At 43.9% G+C, this 18,678-nt stretch overlaps 1 protein-coding gene across 1 annotated transcript in view; it reads right to left on the minus strand.

The window, feature by feature from the left end:
* Nucleotides 1-7,849: 7,849 nt before the first annotated feature.
* LOC311001606 (regulator of G-protein signaling 12-like) overlaps nucleotides 7,850-18,678 on the minus strand; it is a 31,436-nt gene continuing 20,607 nt past the window's right edge. The window contains exons 4-17 of the mRNA XM_083992709.1: nucleotides 17,734-17,755; nucleotides 15,658-15,827; nucleotides 14,519-14,611; nucleotides 13,972-14,115; nucleotides 13,270-13,452; nucleotides 13,003-13,153; nucleotides 11,747-11,844; nucleotides 11,348-11,539; nucleotides 10,956-11,029; nucleotides 10,710-10,836; nucleotides 10,134-10,230; nucleotides 9,453-9,511; nucleotides 8,807-8,918; nucleotides 7,850-8,530 (exon numbers count right to left, since the gene is read on the minus strand). Coding sequence (XP_083848835.1) covers nucleotides 7,941-8,530; nucleotides 8,807-8,918; nucleotides 9,453-9,511; nucleotides 10,134-10,230; nucleotides 10,710-10,836; nucleotides 10,956-11,029; nucleotides 11,348-11,539; nucleotides 11,747-11,844; nucleotides 13,003-13,153; nucleotides 13,270-13,452; nucleotides 13,972-14,115; nucleotides 14,519-14,611; nucleotides 15,658-15,827; nucleotides 17,734-17,755 — 2,112 coding nt within the window. The 3' untranslated portion in view covers nucleotides 7,850-7,940. The remainder of the gene's footprint in view (nucleotides 8,531-8,806; nucleotides 8,919-9,452; nucleotides 9,512-10,133; nucleotides 10,231-10,709; nucleotides 10,837-10,955; nucleotides 11,030-11,347; nucleotides 11,540-11,746; nucleotides 11,845-13,002; nucleotides 13,154-13,269; nucleotides 13,453-13,971; nucleotides 14,116-14,518; nucleotides 14,612-15,657; nucleotides 15,828-17,733; nucleotides 17,756-18,678) is intronic.

Below are 18,678 nucleotides of genomic sequence, written 5' to 3' on the forward strand. Positions count from 1 at the left end.
TTTTTAATCATTCAACATTTGGACAACCTCAAAACCACAGAAGCAGGAACTACAGGCAATAAAGGTACTGTCATGTGTTATCTGTAAAACAGGAAGAAGATACAAACAGGAAATAGTTAAATATCCAAGAAAATTGTGAACTACCTCCCTTTTGATCCTACAAACAGAGTTCTGCCTAACATATGGTCCATCAACAGTGGGTGTCACTTTCTAACGGGGCACACTTTATAAAGCTGACAAAGTTCATTTTTCCATATGTCTGTATGGTTCCTATGAATATTTATTTTCAAAAATGGAAGTCAAGACCAGTGCAAATACTACAAAGTTGACACATAGTTTAACTTTACATAAGTTGCAGTTTAGCTTAATTTAATTATAATTAACATCTTAATTACCAGCTCTGCCAATTCTCAGTCAATAAATGACCTAATTCCTACCTTTTTCTGGAGCTTTCCAATGCATTCTGTAAAAATCTAATGTACACCGAGGTTGTCTTTACAAATAGTCTGTAAATTGTAATTAATAGGTCTTTAATCAAATTTAGTAATGCTTAATAGAAAACATTTTCTTGCTTTGTCTGGATCATTTCGGTTTTTCTCAGCAGACTAGTGGGAAAAGTAAGTGGATCTTAAGCGTTTATATAAATTACAATAAATAGCTTAATTAATACTTAATGATTTTGGTTTGGCATACCAAGCAGTGGCTTATAATGCAAAGCTATTAATTAACAACATATAGACAACATGTGATGTGTGCCTCATTAGAAAATAGTTCCCAAATGTTGGTTTCAGTCTTCTTCCACGGTTGTCCTTAGTCTAACATGGCTCATAATAGATCTGCTTTGTGCTTAATTTTTTAAACTATACCAAACCAAAAAAAGCACCACTGTCCCAAAAATTACAACCAGTACTAAAAATCAACAAGACGTCAAAATTCATAAGAAATATACAATATCTATCACCATAATGTTAACTGGAAATTGACAGCTTTGTACATGCAGCCCATCGTTTGACTGACTCTTTCAGAAGACAGTGCCTCAGGCTTTAAAAGTGCAGCAGTGGTGGGTTCCCTTTTAGACAATGGTGGCCTTGTAAAGGTCTGTCTTGCAGTCCTTGTCCTCTGGCGGACTGCGGCCGTTTTGGGGCATCTGGGCGCTCCTCATCTTGCTCTGGCACTGCCGCAGCTCGGCCACGTAGCCCTGGAAGCTCAGGCTGAGTTCAGAGTCCTCTCCCTTGGACGGTTCCAGTGTTCCCTCCTCTAGGTGAACCCCCTCCACATCCATCACCTCCTGGACTGCCGGCTGTGCAGCATCGGTGGCTCTGTCAGCAGGTGATTTGATGTCGGGAGCTGCCTCTGTTCTTCCCTCTGTGGATCCAGAAGAAAGAAAGACACAGAAGATTTAAGGTCAGCTGACACACAGTTATGGATCGCAAGATGTCTACTTAAATATTTATGTTTAGGTTGCACTTGTGAAAAATGGCACTTCATGGCACAACACTTCTTGATTCTATCTGTGGCCACTAGGGGGAGGCAGAAAGACTCAAACACAGCAGGAACATCTCATCACAATGTTAACAACCTCTTATCCAATATTCACTCTACTTTACACTCTCTTTTGGTCTCAACCAACCAACTTAAAAAAAAAGAAAGTCTGGCTCCTCAGTTGCTAGATGCTCCATCATGTTCACCACCTAGGTGGTTGGTGCTGGGCAGGAAGCCTAAGCAGCCCCGAGCTTTTCTGCCTGTTACTGCTGGAACTGGGTTTCATGAGTTTGTGGGTTGGAAAACTGACAAACTAAAGAAACTAAAAAGAATTGCAGCACAGAGCTGAAGCTTCAGAGTTAGGTGATCAGTTTATTTAATGGACTGTAAGTTGATTTATTTAACATATATACCACAAATACAGGTAATTAAATGACTAAATAACAATAGAAAATCTTCATTCTTTACAGATGGATGTCAAAATGTCTTTTTAAGTGACTACAACTAAATATAGACAAAAACCACCAAATTATAACTGGCCTTTGCTTCATCTCTGTGTGTGTGTCTTTGACTCATGTGGACCCGCAGGCAATTGAGTAATAACTTAACAATACACTGCTCGATGACCAGATGCTGTGCATGACTGTGTTAAATTTCAGAGGATCTAAGAAATGGAGTCACCCATCGCAGGGGGTGCACGCACATTTTAACCCGACCTCGCTTAAATGAACACATCAGTTCAATGCGTTTGTATAAACTGACAATTTATGTAGTTGTGTAATCCGGACAGCTGTTGTCAAGACAAGGTTGATGACATAACTGCTTCTGCTAAAACTTGCTCGACTCGCTTGCCAATTCATGGGAAGGAGCACAATAAAGTGGAACTTGGGGGGGAAATGTATTGATTCACTGCCCTCACATGTAGGATATTTCAACATCTGCACTTCATCTGAGCTGCATGACCTCATCAGAAAGCCCCGGACTGTAAAAAAAAAAAAAAAAAAATCACGTCCTTGGACACGGGGGCTCCGATATTACCCCTGTTCTTACGTGAGTGCACTCAGGGGCCTAAGAGGCAAAGTTTTCCGGGACGCTGGCATTATAGTTATGATGAGTGATAAACTCTCCACTTGTCATGTGAACCCCGTGGCCCCACAGACTCTAAACACAGAGGCTCAAGTGACTCAAACACAGCACTTCAACACAGAGGCGCTGCTGGCTGTGATTCACTGCTGTCCAGTACACATGTAAACACAGCCTGTGAGCTCCAACAGCTGACCTTACACAGACCCTCTGTGTAAGAATGTATAAGGTGAATCAAACTGATAACCCCCCCTCTTCAGGAAGTAAATACAAGCAGTGATGAGTGACTGTCATGGTTGTGGAGTTCTACGGAAGGATGCTGAGTTTGTGTGTTTGGTGGGAAAAAAAGTCACAACATTGGTCAAAATTAGAAATTAATCAGACCTCTTGACACATCCTGTACTTTATCAACACAAATCTGCAGAGTCACAGGGTTTTTTCCGCAGGATGTGATGTGTCGATGTTGGTGTGTAGAGATGCAGAGATGACGCATTTTGTGGATAAAGATTTTAAATGGTAGATCTTCCAATTTCCTATCACTGTGAATCCCAACCTGGACATCAGAGTCACAGGAAAACCCTGAGTTGTCAAGAGATAATAAAGAAGCTGGAAAAGATGAAAAAATCGTTCATTTTATCTTTATAAATGTATTATCGCTGTTAAATTTGATCTTTTTATGCTCACAAATATATGTGTTTGGTTCAGGTGCTCTCTGCTTTTATAAAAACAACCTCAAATACACTTTTAAAGCTAGACACTCAATCTGACAATAACTTTCTAGATAAAATTAACAGAAAAATGTCGATTCCTCACTTCCCAAAACCAAAGGTGGGGTCTTGATGAAGTGTTAATGACATCAGCAACAGCTAAGGGTCAGCAGATGATATATTGAAACATATCCGAGTGTGCACACACCCTAACAGGTTTGCAGTCACCATATCAACAGTTTATGTTAAAAACTATAAATGACTTCATAGATATAGTTTAACATTTTTGTGATGCAGCACCTGACTGTGTTTAGCCTTCATTATTTATCTATAGATTTGTCAGTATTCAAGCTTGCTGACTGCACTGTGACTGAGTAAAAACCAGCTCTTGACACATGCATGTCACACGTTGCCCCCGTCTCCTGTGGCGAGTCTTGTCCACAGCCATGACAGCAGCAACAGCAACAGCAGGGAGTGTAGAGACAGACCAGCCGGACTGGAACTGGGGCCAGCTCCGGTCCTCCCCGAGGCCGGCTGCCAAAAGATCTGCGCTGCGAGTCCTCCCCTGACCGCCAGATGGGTGATAAGGCTGGTCTGGGGTCAGCGGCTGCCAGCTTTGAGAGCTGATGCAGGGATATGAGGAGGAAGACAGTGACACGGGCCTGAGGGGGAAAATGGAGCCATATGGTGCCTCAGGTGCTCACTGCTGAAATGGAGCCATCACAGGGCTTTTTTTTTTTTTTTTTTGCTGATAGCACATCCATAAGATAGAGGTGCCATTAACAGTGAGGGAGCCTTTCATCTTCTCTGTGTGAGCCAAACTGCTGCGAGGATAAGGAAACACAGTCTTATCATGATCCTTGCAACAATCTACGGCCTATTATTCCCCAAAAAATCTATTAAACAGTGCAACTAGCTGCACTATTGTTGAGTAGACTAAACACTGTATGTATCGACTTCAAATCAGTTTCATATGAATGGAGTTACACTGTGTGATGTCTCCCCCTAGTGGACGTCCTAATCCCTACAGACCTGACTCTTTGGCAGACGGGGTGGGGAAGTGATTACAGCTGTGATTAAGAAGCAGCTGAAGCATTACAGTGTGGCAGTTTTGCTCCTCTGGATTGCGACCAGGGTCTATTTGGTTTTGATTTTTTACAGGCCAATCAGGAGGCTAATTTACACCTGATGTGCCAAGCGAACACAGTGAACCACCTGTGGGCCAGAAAGACTCTCAGTGCTGGGGAACGGGCCTCAGAGCCACTGATTTAGATGTTTATTATGTACTTCCATACATCCACATATAGGAGCTGCAGTCACTAAGCACTGTGTGATGGTGGAAACTCCTCTTCTGCTGTTGCATTTCACACCCTCAGGTAGTCTATTATAAGTTTTGGATAGAAGTTGTTCCAGGAACGTGTTGCTCCACCTCGGCAGCACTTATATACGTGTTCCCTTGGAACAGCAGAGGGCGTCATTCGGACAGAAAATACACAAAGTGGAGAGGGGCAGCAGTGACTGAGTGAAGCAGATGGAGGAGGAGAAATTGCCACTTTACTGGGTTTGGTCGGACTGATGGATTTATCCTCCTTCTGTTTGGCTCTCGTACCCATCATCGTGCCTCTCTTAAGTGTCGCTTTCCATCCAAACTCAACAACTGCACTAAAAAAGCCAAGTCAAGTGGATGCGTCGCTGTCGTTTCCATGTTTGCAGATCCCACAGCAGCACAGATTCAGCCACGTCGAGGTGGCGCCGGACTGAATCATCATGGCTATATGTTTCTATTTTAGCCGGGTTGGAGAAAGAGAGAGAAGGGAGACAGAGAGAGAAATGGGGCTAGGGGATAGATGAAAAGCAGTAGTGACAGTTTCTATCTGTGGTAGCTCAGTCAACTTGTGGATAAGGTTACCATGGCGCCCGGTGGTGGGAAGAAATCAGGCTCATGCACTTAACAGCCAGAACAGAGGAGCTAAAAATCTTCGATTCCTCCTCATGGTCTTGTGTACATATCACAGGTTATTAACACACCAGGCAGAGAGGTCACAGTGAACATGTCCGTGTCTCTTTGATTAAAGTGCTTTGAAGTGCAAGATACTCATCAAAAGAGCATTTGGCTTTGTTGTTGGGAAACATGTTGAGGGTAATTATCTTTTTTTTCTCTCCACAGTGTTTCAAAAGAAGCTTCCTTGGATTTTCTTTACAGCCAGAATCAGAACATGTTGTTGTCGTCTCTAATTGGATATCTCAACACACACACACACACATACACGCACACACATTCGAAGTGCAGAGAGAGACTGTGACAGACAGTGTCACGCCTAACTGTACAAGAAACCAACACCATCACAAATCAATTCACCACCTTAAAGGGATAGTTCAACATTTTGGCAAATTCTCTTTTTGCCATAATAATCCCTGTTGTCATTTTCTTTAATTATCGGTGCATGTTGTTTTGAGATCAGCGGGGCAGAGACGTGAGCTGCTCAGCAAACACAATGGAGGTGAACGGTACAGGTCCTCTGTTCCTCATCAAACTCATCAAATACACAATCCAACAACTCCAAAACGCTCTCATGGACAAGTTGTAACCTGCACATTCACCACGCTATGAAATAATAATGTAACATTATGAGACAGAGTTGTTTTAGAGGCAAACTTGAGCCGGAGCTACATTCCAGACACGGCTGCTGGGCGGAGTGATTTCAAAAGTGCAAGTAGTTCAGAGTATTTGCTTCATGTGTTGTAAAGTTACATAATTATACATGATTATTTCATAGTGTGGTGAATGTGCAGGTCACAACTACTCCATAGAGTGTTTTGGAGTTGTTGGATTGTGTATTTGATGAGTTTGATGAGGGACAGAGGACCTGTACCGTTCACCTCCATTGTGTTCGCTGAGCAGCTCACGTCTCTGCCCCGCTGATCTCAAAACAACACGCACCGATAATTAAAGGTAATGAACAACTATAGAGATTATGGCAATAGGTGAATTTGTCAAAATGTTTAACTATCCCTTTAAAAATCTCAGAAACACACACACACACACACACACAGGTGAGAACTGAGGAGGGGAAATGACACATCAAGACGGGAAACAGAAAATGAAATCCATCTGCAAGACATGATCATGTTCTTGCGCTCCACACACAGAATGATCCAACACACCAGCAAAAGCTTTGAAAACGCAAAGTTTAACAGAAGACACGCTCCACAGACCCCACGATGCCGACGCTGAAAACCGCACACAACAAGAGCCAACGTGACCCCGATGAAAAGACACACTCACGAATCACCAAGCAAGGTAGACCGAGGCAGTGTTTAAACAAGTAGACCACACACACAACAAACACACCACAGCGAACAATCTGAGCAGAGCGAACACACACACACACAGCGAGCAGAGGCAGAGGCAGAGGCACCCTGAAAAGAAAAACTAGTGCACACAGGCTAGCAAAAGTACACAAAGGAGTGGGAGCTGATGAGAGCAGGAAGCTACAAGACAAAAAAAAAGAAACGAGCTAAAGGAGAACGGGAGAAGGCATGCGGAGGCGGAGGGGAGGAGAGGTGGAAGAAGAGGAGGAGGAGGAGGAGGAGGGGAACTGAGTTCACAAACGTGTAAAAAGACAGACGAGAGTGATTTCCAATTCTAACATTTATTAGATCTACTCAATCACAGGTACAGAGTTTATTGGCAGTGATTATCTACAACAGGCATCTAGAAGAGGGGAGTGGATGACCCAGATAAAGAATGACGGGCAATTCAACAATGTCACCGCTGCTAAAGAAGCACTTGTCCTTCTGTGACTAATTATTTTTTTTCCACCATTGCTCAAATTTGCTACAGCAGGAGCCGACGCCGTTTAATGACTCACCGGTTGTAGGGAGTTGCGTAAGAAACGACCAACAACCTCTTTTTTTTTTTTTTTTTTGACATTGACATTGTTGAATTGCTCTTAACTAGAAGTGGTGGGATGGAGAGGAATAGGAATACAGCATTTGTTTTGTTTTTTTGTAATGACTGTTTAGCATTTGCGGGTCTAAAACACAGGAAAAACAAAATGGGTCTGGCTTTGCTACGATGTTTTCTAAATTGTACATGATGGAGTCATAATGCCAAGAAACACAGCTGCTCATCTGGTGACTTTCAATTGTTCAGTTGCTTTGAATCAGAATCCTCAGTACAACATTTACTGACTACAGTACTGTCAAATATTGATCATTAATCTGTATGCATTATGCATATATTATTCATATTTATAAGCTCTGCAATCAGTTACATCATTATCATCATGCACCCAAAAACCTACAAAATAAATTTGAAAATATTCAACTGGAATAAACTCGTTTCCAGTCCGGCAAATTTGTAGCGTGGGAAGTTGACATCCAAGTAAACGTTACTCACTGAACAAAATATACACATCACTATTTACACCATGACTGAGTGTAATTCAGATCAATCACACACATGCTTTGCTATGTTTAATAAAAAACAAATCAGTTGAAAATGATTGGCAAACTGAGAAAGAGTCAATATCAATTTGTCATTAAAGTGCATCAGAGTCAGTGTAGAGGGAGTTTCTATCATGAAGGAGGAGGAGAGCGCACACATGCACGTACGACACACACGCAAACACACCGAGCGTTGGTTTATTATTATTATTATTATTATTACGCTGTAGAAATACCTGAACTGGACTTTCCCTCTCCGCCTGCGTCTTGAGGCTGGGGGCAGGGCGGCGGCGGCGGAGTGAAGTTGGCTTCTGGCAGGCTGCTGTCGAAGGACGGCATGGGGGACGGGGACGGGGGCAGCAGCGTGCTGTTGGGGCTGTTGATGTCGCCCTCGCCCACCAGCGTCAGGTCGCCGTGGGCGTCCTCCTCCACGGTGCGGAGGCTCGGCCGGGTGTCCGAGGGCCGGGGGATGGGGGACAGGTGGGTGCCGAAGGTCGGGTGGCGGGGAGGGGGCAGCAGGCACCGTCGTTGGTGTCCGTTGTTGGCGCTGGCGCTGAGGGACGAGTCCAGGCTTTCCGAACGGAGGCCGGAGGAGAGGAGCCCCCGCGAGGACGAGACGACGACGCCGTTCTCTCTGCTCTGCCGCAGGGAGTCGGGGGTGGAGCAGGCCAGGTCGATGGAGACGGAGCAGGAGGAGGTGGGCGGGGTCAGACGCAGGAAGTCCGGAAGCACCAGGTCTTCTTTGCTCAGCAGTCCGCGCTGGTCGTTGGCTCGGCTGCTTTGTGCCCGGCTCAGCAGCTCAAAGAATTCTGCAAAAAAACAACAACAACAAAAAAAAGGATCAAACGAGTTTCTCTTTACTTTAAACTTTCCAAGTAGCGGATGCACCTGACAGAAAAAGGATTAGTTGGGTTTAACATGCAGCAGCAGCAGCCTCACACCTGACAGACAGCATAACCCTCCAGAGCTGCCAAAGATACCAGTTAGTCCTGAGGCAAAGCAAAGCTAAGAAAATCCACCACAGGTAAAAAAAATAAAAATAAATTTTAAAAAAAGGAAAGAAAGAAGGAAAAAGGGGGATTTACCTTCAGCTTCATCTATATTAATCTTTTTCTGTTTTCTCTTTTCCCCTGGGAGTGCTGAGTCTGGTCCACTTGCTCTCACAGAAAAGTCCTTTGGTGTTGACCTCTCATCTCCCTGCAGATGCAACAATAACAATGCACTCTGTTAGGGGATGGAGGGATGGGGTGGGAGATGAAGTGGGGGGGTGTGGGGGTGGCGGAGGAGGGGGGGAGGCTAAGCATGAGCTACCAAGCACCCTACTGAGCCTGAGTGTCCAGATTTACTCAGGCCGTGATGTAAAAGATGAGACTGGACCATCTGCTGGCTCGGTGTCTTTACTGACCTTGCCGGTATCTAAGAGTATGATCTGCCTACATATGTTTCTGTAACTCCAGCACGGAAAACAAACAAACATGAGTGAGTGAGTGAGTCAGCCACAGGCAGGGTTAGGGCAAAGAATACCAAAAAAAAAAGAAAAAAAAAAGGAAATAAACACCAAATGCTGGCTTAGCATTAGCTCCATGTTAATAGGGATTAATGTGGGCAGCTAATAAATTAATCTGAATGATGCAGAAGCTGTGCAGCAGTAGAAAAAGGCCAAAAAAAAACAGCGTGTGGACTTTTTTTAGTGCAATGTTGAATGAGAGTAAAGATGCGGTGAGAACTTACTGCAGCAGAAAAGCTCCTGCTGGGAGGGTGGTTCTTCAGGGAGGAAGACTTGGGTTTGTCTGTTGAAACAAGAGACACATGAATTCATCAGGTTAGGGACAGATGAGGACAGGGTGAGGTACAACGGGAGGAGTGGACACTTGAGACAGATTCTGTAAAACTTGAATATATTAATCAGTGGAATAAGAGAGCTGGAGAAGCTAGAACTGACTATATAACTTTGATCTGCTTAAAGCACTTTTATATATTTTTTTTTATGATGACTGATTTTCTTTACATAATGTAATGTGTTTGTCTACTGTTTATATGATGTGTGTATTTTTTTGTTTATTCTTTCAAATATGTTTACCGGTAAGAGAGAAATTAACAATCGACAGTTATGTTTCCTTTTTTTTTAGTTTTTTACAGAAAGTAAGAAAATATAATAACAATTCCATCCACTCACATCATCCCTGACAACAATGACAAAAATGAATAGCAAATAAACAATCAGAAACCTGCAACAACAAAGCAAACAGAACAAAAAGGACAAAAAAAACAGCGCATACCCTCCCATCGTGTGTATTTTTTCTAACCCATGCCAGTACCAAGGTCAGTTTTCCATTTTATTTAAGTTCAGTGGACAATAAAGTAGCCTGAGTTGGGTTTTTTCAGTCTGTAATGCTTGTGTGATGGTCTCACCTTTCACTGAGGTTGGGTCTGCTCGATCCAGCACAACTCGCAGGCCGTCCAAACTGGATATGGGGGCACCCAGATCCAAAGGCTCAGTTTCTCCGCTCTGGAACAAAAACACAAGTCGATGTTAGCACCTTCACCTGTTTTTTGCCAAAAAAAAGTCTACATATGTTGCCATTTTCATGCGTCTTAGCATATGGTTGTGATCTGAGCGCACAAGCATTTTGCTTAATTTATAAGCCGTCTTTGAGCTCCGGTCTACTGTATAATACTGTTATAATGCTGGAAACCCACAGGACGAAAATAAATCATCTGGCCAGGGTTTAAGGGGAGGAGAAAAGAGTCGGCATGTTTGAGGAGTGTCGTCATTCTTAATTATAGCCCTGGTGCTCCATCTTCAGAGGCTGGGCTGAGTCAGAGTGCTAACCACCGTGTAGAGATGGAAAAGGATGCGGTCGCTTCCCTCCCCTAACCATGATACTCCACCCTGTGGCACTGTCACACACTGCACAGGCTGCACTCTGGACACACAGGAGCTCTTTAAACACATTAGGGCCATTGTAACCAGTGGGGACGACTTACTATTTTGGCCACAAGATCGGTGAGGTGGAGGCCGTATTTGGCCACCACGGGACGTAAGACCTCGGTGACCGGTTTGGTGGGTTTGGCTTTCAGGCCCACGGAGCGGTTAATGGGAACCAGGTCCAACCTGAGAGTAGATAAGGAACAAAAAATAATATTGTGAGATTAAAAAGAAAAAAAGACAGAAAATATGATTATAATTTGAAGAGGAAGTTGAAAAAACTTGATTGATTCATTGACTCATACCTGAACAAGGTCCGCTTCTCCAGTCTCAGGTCCCGTGAGCTGAGGGTCATGCAGTCCTGGTCCAGCACCAAAGGCTGTGAGGAAAGAAAAGCAGACATTAAAAACACTAAATCAAGAACTGCTCATACTGGAACATCTTATTCTCCACTAAAATCCTCTGTGATTCTTTGATTTCAGATAAAGTTCACAGTGACTCCTCACAAAATAAGACATATTAAAATAGTGAATGTAGTCACACTGGATTATCAAAGTTTGGTTTCTAATAAACAGAGCGCTGAGTCACTTCGCCTGAGTCAAGAGCTGCTCTCAGCGGTGCTCTGCTTCCTGATCTATTAGCAGCAGATGCTCTCAGACTCTGTCAGTAATTTGCCGGCGACATCGGGCTCCCTCACCTTCTCTCCTCCCACCAGGAAGAGGTCAACAGCCGCGATGTTGACACTAATGCTGTGACAGAGATCTTGAAGGACGTCCCTGATGGAGGCGCCAGGCCGGAGCGTGATGGAGGAGCAGGAGCCGTCGGGGACGATCACGCTGCAGTGTTTAGGGGTGCGCTCCCAGACCCCGACTGAGTGGCGATTATCAGACTAAAGATTGAAAAGAAAAAGATTCAAAGGGTTAAATTAGCAACAAGAGTGGTGTACAGATTCAGTTGTACTTGCAGCTACAGTTTTTTTTTTCCACGGATTTATTTCATCTAAAAAAAAAACCCCCAACAACTGTGACCTATAATGATGCCTTTACTAGACACTGGGCTCTGTGTTGCCATGGTGATCTGTCCAGAGGAATCTTACCTCAATCTTTCCGGCAGAGCAGGAAGTCGCCATCTCCAGGCTGGTACCGGACGACAAGGAGCCCTGGGACTCCCTCCGCCCATTACTGCCCCAGTAGTCTGCACACAACAGCACAGAGTCGATGATAAGAAACGGCTGCGTGCAGTGGAAGGCTACAGCATGACTAATAACAACGATTCTTTTTTATTTCTGATTTCTGACTTCTCACTTTGCCGCTCCAAAATCTTGGCAGGCAAGAAAGTATGTGTCATCAAACAAGATGAGTAAACAGTGGATATTTCTTTCAGCTACATTCAAAGAGTTTATGTTAAAGGGATAGTTCAACATTTTGGCAAATTGGCCCATTGCCATAATCGCTATAGTCATAGCAGTTGATTCGTTACCTTTAATTGTCGGTGCAAGCTATTTTTAGAACGGCGGAGCAGAGCTGTGAGCTGCTCAGAGCTACGCTACGGAGGCTAATGGGATTTCTTGGGTTTCCCTCATTAAACTAATCAAATACACAATCCAACGCTCTCGTGGACAAGTTGTGACCTGCACATTCACCACGCTATGAGATAATAACGGAACGTTACAAGACGGAGTTGTTTTCGAGGGAAATGCAGAGACTGCTTTCCGAAAAACTGTCCCTGAAGGCAACGCGCATCAGCGGTTTTGCATGAATTTACCTAGAAAACAACTCTGTTTCGTAGTGTTCCGTTATTATCTCATAGTGTGGTGAATGTGCAGGTCACAACAAAATGTTGAACTATCCCTTTAAAGGAGCTGGGTGAAATGCAGTGGTTTCAGTTGAGCACCAAAGGAAGCTCACTTACAATAATCTGCATCCCTGTGAAGCCACAATGAATAAATGAGGAATGGTATACATAACTACAAAGTAGAAAAGTCTATGAAAAATCCGAACCCAACATTTCTCTTCATTAAAATTCACCGCATCCACCAGAGGTTGGTGTTTTGCCAGCTTTGAATGCCGTCTCTTTGTGAATAATACTCTTAACTGAGCCAAAATGCCAGAGTTGCAACAAGTATGTTTTTGTCAGTGCACTAGTGGGAACACTTTGATCACTGCAGGGCAGCTGTGTTGCTACATGCCTCCCCCCTGCATGTAGCTCATGGCAACCTCGGAGCTGGCAGCGATTTGGTGTCTTGTTCAAGGACACTTCAGCCCTTTGGAGGTTTGTGTATCGCAGAGGCTTTTAACAGTGGGGATGTTTGTAACTGGAAAGGCAAACGGGGCTTGTTAATTAATTTCTCACCGAGGTTAATGTCGCCAATTTCCTTCTTCTTTGGACCCTTTCCAAAGCTCCTGTTGCGGGACCACGAGAAGAAGATCCCGCGTTTCTTGTCGGCGCTTTCGTCTCGGCCGTCTTCAGTCAGCGACCTCCCTGACCTCTGCTTCCTCGCCTCCTGCGGGACGGAAGACAAACGAGATGTACTTAACCTGTCAGGCTGAAACTGATGACCGCCCCATAAATTTCCGCCACCGGTCCATTTAAGAAAACAGCCTAAATCTCAAGTGGCACCTTTTTGGGAGTGGAGAGGGTGGAGCGGTCGGAGCTGGCGCTGTGTTTGGACGGAGCCGGGCTGCAGGGAATCTGATACGGGTCGGGCAAAGGCTGACCGTCCACCTCGGCGCGCATACACTCCTGGTAAAGGGAGGACTTGAGGAACCGGGAATAGCTGTCAAACTTCATCAAGTTGAAGATCTGGAGATGAGGAGAAAGAGGGAGGAGATTGTAAATATAAAATATAAAATAAAAAACAGTGATGAATGATGAGACATAATGAAAGAGGGTTGGTGAAAGTGAGAAAAAGATAATGAGAGGAAGAAGTGAGACGTGCAAAAGGGCAGGATGGGTGAAGTCGAGAAAATGACATAATGGAGACAAAACTGCCACTGTGAACATGTGCTTACAGCTGATGTTATGACAGGTGTCTTGACTCTTGACATTTCACCATGCTCATCTGTGAGTAATTTACAGATCTTTAACCCACGAGTCTGTGTGTACAGTGTGCTCGAGATTGTCTGTGGGTGTATAGCAGTGTGTGTTTATCTCTCTGCTAAAGCCTCAGAGCCCTTTCATAAACAAACCGAGACGGCAAAACAATATGCTTGTGCAAAGCGACTAAAGGGAGAGAACAAAACCCCACTCCACATAATACTGTCAACACAAAGGTCACCATCTGTGCTGTCCTTCAAACTGAACTGCCCTGCCTGTGTGTACCTGTAGCTGCTGGGTCTTGAACATGTCGGGCCGCGGGGAGGTGAGGACGTCGTCGGCCAGTTGGGCCTGGCTGTCGATATTGACCGGCATGGTGGCCTTGCTGGACAGGAAGCTGTTGTAGATCTCTCCTGCTCTCTGGGACAGCTGTGAGGAAGAGGTTCAGAGACACATAATTACAAACAAGACTATTAATTGGGCTGACCCTACGCTGTAATACAGTGATGTCAACCTGGATCTACGAATGAGTTCAAAAAAATAAACAGGAGGGATCAGTTTATTGAGTAAAAAGCAGAAAAACTAAAAAATAACTCTTCTACAGAGAGAGAGTTTATTATTCCTCTGATCAAAGATTTCTCCTGGATCCCTATTCTAAAGAAACAGCTTACTACTTTTAAATGTGTGACATGTGTTTTAAGGTGGAAGCCACTGCTTATACGATTTTACCACAGTAGGTTTATAACAATGTCATGATCTGCCAGTCACACTGGACCACAGTATACAAAGCACACAACCATGACTGCAACTGTAGCAGCACACTGTGACTTACCTGCTTCTTATCAGTTGCAGGGACATGACTGAAGTATTCACAGGCCTGCCAGAACAAGATATTCTCCTCACTGAATTCTTTCTTGAGGAATTCCTGTAAAAACATACAGTAAAGAAAAAAAGTTTCTATACGATCTCCAGCCGGTTTATCACTTTCTCCCCCTGCCAGTGGCTCTGTTTGTGTCGAGACCAGTGGTGAGGGAAGAAATTACTGGGTGTTATGTTGTGAACAAGGACTGGTGGATGTGTAGGCGCAGGATGGTGTGTGGGCGAGTGCAGCTCTGATCGGTGTTGAGGGAAGGTGAGGAGCGAGGTGGTTCTGAGGGGGCCAGAACTTAAGGTTGAGCTTTCTGAAGGTGTTGCAGGCTAAATTCAAACACACATCTTTTTTGTGGGAGGTACGGTAACAGAAAAGCGGGTATTGAGAATTGTTTCTGAACTTAATGAACTTATACAGCAAAATGTAATAACTATGTGAAAATACTTCAACAAGATTTTTTTTAATTAAAAAAAAATATATATATTAATAGTTGAAGGGATAGTTCAACATTTTGGCAAATCGGGCCATTGTCTTAGGAGTAGGTTTGTTACCTTTAATTGTTGGTGAAAGCTATTTTTAGAATGGCGGAGCAGAGGAGCTGCTCAGAGCTACGCTACGGAGGCTAATGGTATTTCTTGGTTTCCCTCATCAAACTCATCAAATACACAATCCAACAACTCCAAAACGCTCTTGTGGACAAGTTGTGACCTGCGAGATAACGGAACGTTACGAGACAGAGTTGTTTTCGGGGCAAATGCAGAGGCTAATGGAATTTAGAGGTAACGAACCCACTGCTATGACTATAGGGATTATAGCAATGGGCCAATTTGCCAAAATGTTGAACTATCCCTTTAAATATGTATATAGGCATAATGGGAAATAGTCAGATAATTCAGCCACACATCAGCTACAAATGTAAATCCATAGAGAATAGTTTTATTAATGCTAGCAGCATATTTTTCTGCTGATAACAAATGTTAACTCAAGACTAGATTTCACTAAAAACAGAATCAGTGAGCAGTATCTACGACACTCAAACGACACACTGCTCTGCTTTACTCTTTCGTCTCAAACTGGCGAAACTTTTTTTCCCGGCTTACCGAGAAGTAGCGCACGGCCAGCGGATCCTGGAGGAGACGTTCAAAGCAGGCGGCCCAGCTGGCCACGCGCTGCTCTGGGACCCCTCGGTGGCTGCCCGCTCCTGGAAGACTGCCATTGCTGTTCAGGCTGCTCTGGCTGCAGCATCCCTGCAACTGGACTCCGCTGTAGTCTGCAAGACCAGGGAGAGCAACAGGGAGGTTAGAAAGCTCTAATGTTAAAGGGGAGTTCCCCACCAGAGGGAATATTAATGCTATCATCAAGGCTGCTTTCAGACTTTTGTAATTCCCTTCTTTTTTAGCCCTTTACTTTCATGAAGGTTGGTTATGTTTGAAGTTTTAAGAAGGCCATTTGTAGCAATGTTGTAACAGAGCGCTATTATATTTTCCAAGAGCTCATCAAAGACACAATTAAAAAAAAACTCCCACTATTAATAGACATCTTCAAAAGTAGGCAAGATTTTTTGTTAAAAGTAAAAACAACTTGCAGCAGACAAATGAATAAAAAGGACTAGTTGTATAGGAACAAAATGAGACTAGTTTTAGCACTAATGTCACTAACTCAACTACCAACTAAAACTCACTACAGTTTCAAGTTGATCTTAGGGAAATTTGGGGATAAAGGAACAACATATAATGTGTCAGCAGTGTAACAAAGTCTTGATCCTACTGGAGTCAAGTGGGGGAACAACTGGCCGAGACACAATAACTGTACCATACACAATATACAACATGGATAAGACTAAAGGAGTTAAGGGAAATGGCTCTTTGTTACACCTTTCTCCAGCAAATGTGACACAACAAGTGGACATCAAAGACACCGCTAAAGGGAAAGAGGGAGGGAGGGAGAGTGGCTGAGGATCCGGGAGCTGCTGGTCAACTAAACTAAAAGTGGGGGCCTGGGTCTGCACAGTACCTGCAATCATGGCGGCAGATGGCCACTTTAAAACTGTGTGCCGACCAATCAAGGAGCGCACAATAAAAAGAAAAGAAAAGAAAAGAAATCACAGTAGGATCGGTTACAGATTCATAGTAGCTGTTGTTATTCTGCAGAGAGTTAAACTGGTTGGCATGGGCAACGGCTATTAACAGGCTGTGTCTTTGCAGATCAGGAGAGAAATGTTAGCTCGGTGAAGTAAGCTGCAGTGTCTTCATCTTCTGCAGGAGGTGTAGGTTGGATTCACACACACAGATGGAGTTGTGAAATAAAAGCAGCGTAAATAGTCAATGACATCACTGACAGACAGCGAGGTCTTTCAGATTATGACTAATGTGGCCTCTACATGACCTTTTGAAAAAGTAGAGTAGGTCCTTATTCTGTGTTAGCATTTAACTCCACGAATCTGGGGGCGTGTTATTAAAATTCAACAGGCTTCCTGTCTTTTTTTTCTACAATAAGGCCAAATGACAATTTTCCCTGTGTTTCTTTGGAGGCTGTTTGTACAGTTTGCTGACAAGCCATTTGTTTGGTCTTGGTTTAACATATCAGGTTTGAAGCTTTGGGGATCTGTGTTTACCACATTGTGTGGAGCGCGGTTAATGAGATGGCTTTAGAGAGCAAACAGTCCTGCATGCCTGATCCACATCCACGGTGAAAAGAAGCCGAGCCGCACACCTCGCCGCAGCCTCGGTCAGCCTGTTAGCAAATGTTATTAAAAAAACGGCTATGAAAAGGAGGCCCAGACAGCATGCAACGCTAGCACCGACTGTGACCCAAAACACGCTCGACAAACATCCTTTGTAAATGAGGCATGCTGCCTACAGTGAATACACCATCCTCACCCAGAGGTCTTTTTTTTTTTTATTAGACCTCTTTACTAAGCAACTACAAAGTTCAGCGTGGAGGGGAGACAGCGAGAAATAAAAAAAAATGCAGACAAAAATAAATGGACACGACACTGCGAGCTAGACAGGATGACAAGGTTAGTGTGTTAGTAAAAAGAAATGATTAATGAGAAGCTTTAACATATAAAACCTTAAAACCTCTGTTTTCTCAGAAATAATTCATGACCTAACTTTTAAAATCAAAAGGTTTGTGTTAAGGTGTTTTTAAAGTAATAGTAAAAGAATGGTACTCACCACCATCTGAAGAAGCAACAGACTGAAAGAGAACAAAGAGAGACATGAGTGAAAAGCTGCTCTCATGACCTCCTGTGCTGAGACAAGAGACTGAGGACTCAGCTGATGGCAGCGTCTCTCCAGGCATCCAGCCGGTGGTAGCTCTGAGGTGTGTGTGTCTGTCTCTTTGTGGTTTGAATCTGAGAGTGTGTGAGTGAGTGAGTGAGTGAGTGAGTGTGTGTGTGAATGTGCTACTGGGAGACATTCATTTCTAAGTGGGTGGACCCCTGGTCGCCACCAAACACAGCTGTTCACACCTCCACACCGGGACCCACCCCTCATTTTATATTATCCTCTCACACACACACTCAGCCCCTGAATGTGTGCATTCCTGCTAACTGTTGTCACAAAGATCACAGCTCATCAAGGCAGAGCTTCTTGAGAGGCCATCACTGGCTGTAATGGCCCTCTTTTCACTTGCTAATTTGGGGGAATGAGTGGTTTATGCGTGTGCGGAGGCTCCTGAATAAAGGGGCAAACAGCACAATCACCCCTAGCGAGCATGGACATTTCACGGAGACAACTTTCCATAACTGGGTGTAATTATAGCTGAGGAATGATGCTCAATAAAAAAAAGCAACACCCATGTCTGATCTCATGATGGCTCAACAAACACTTCCTCGCAAATTCCTCAATTAGTAATCACTGTCTCCGCATCGGGGCTTCTAAAAACCATGTTAACGTAATTTAAGGCCGGCTAATAAAGGGAGGTTTAATTCCTGAGCTGTGAGGCTGTCGTCGCAAATATAAATAAATTTAAATGCAGGGGGGAGGATATGAGAGGCACATCTTCGAGCTCGGTCCAAGAACACTTGAAAAATCGGTGCGTTGGAGGATTCGTCTGAAAAGGGGAGACTATTTCCAGAAGAGTGTTTTCTGAGCTGCCACTTCAAAGTGTGAATATTC

The sequence above is a fragment of the Trachurus trachurus genome (genome assembly GCF_905171665.1).
Source record: "Trachurus trachurus genome assembly, chromosome: 18".
In the NCBI taxonomy this organism is placed as follows: domain Eukaryota; kingdom Metazoa; phylum Chordata; class Actinopteri; order Carangiformes; family Carangidae; genus Trachurus; species Trachurus trachurus.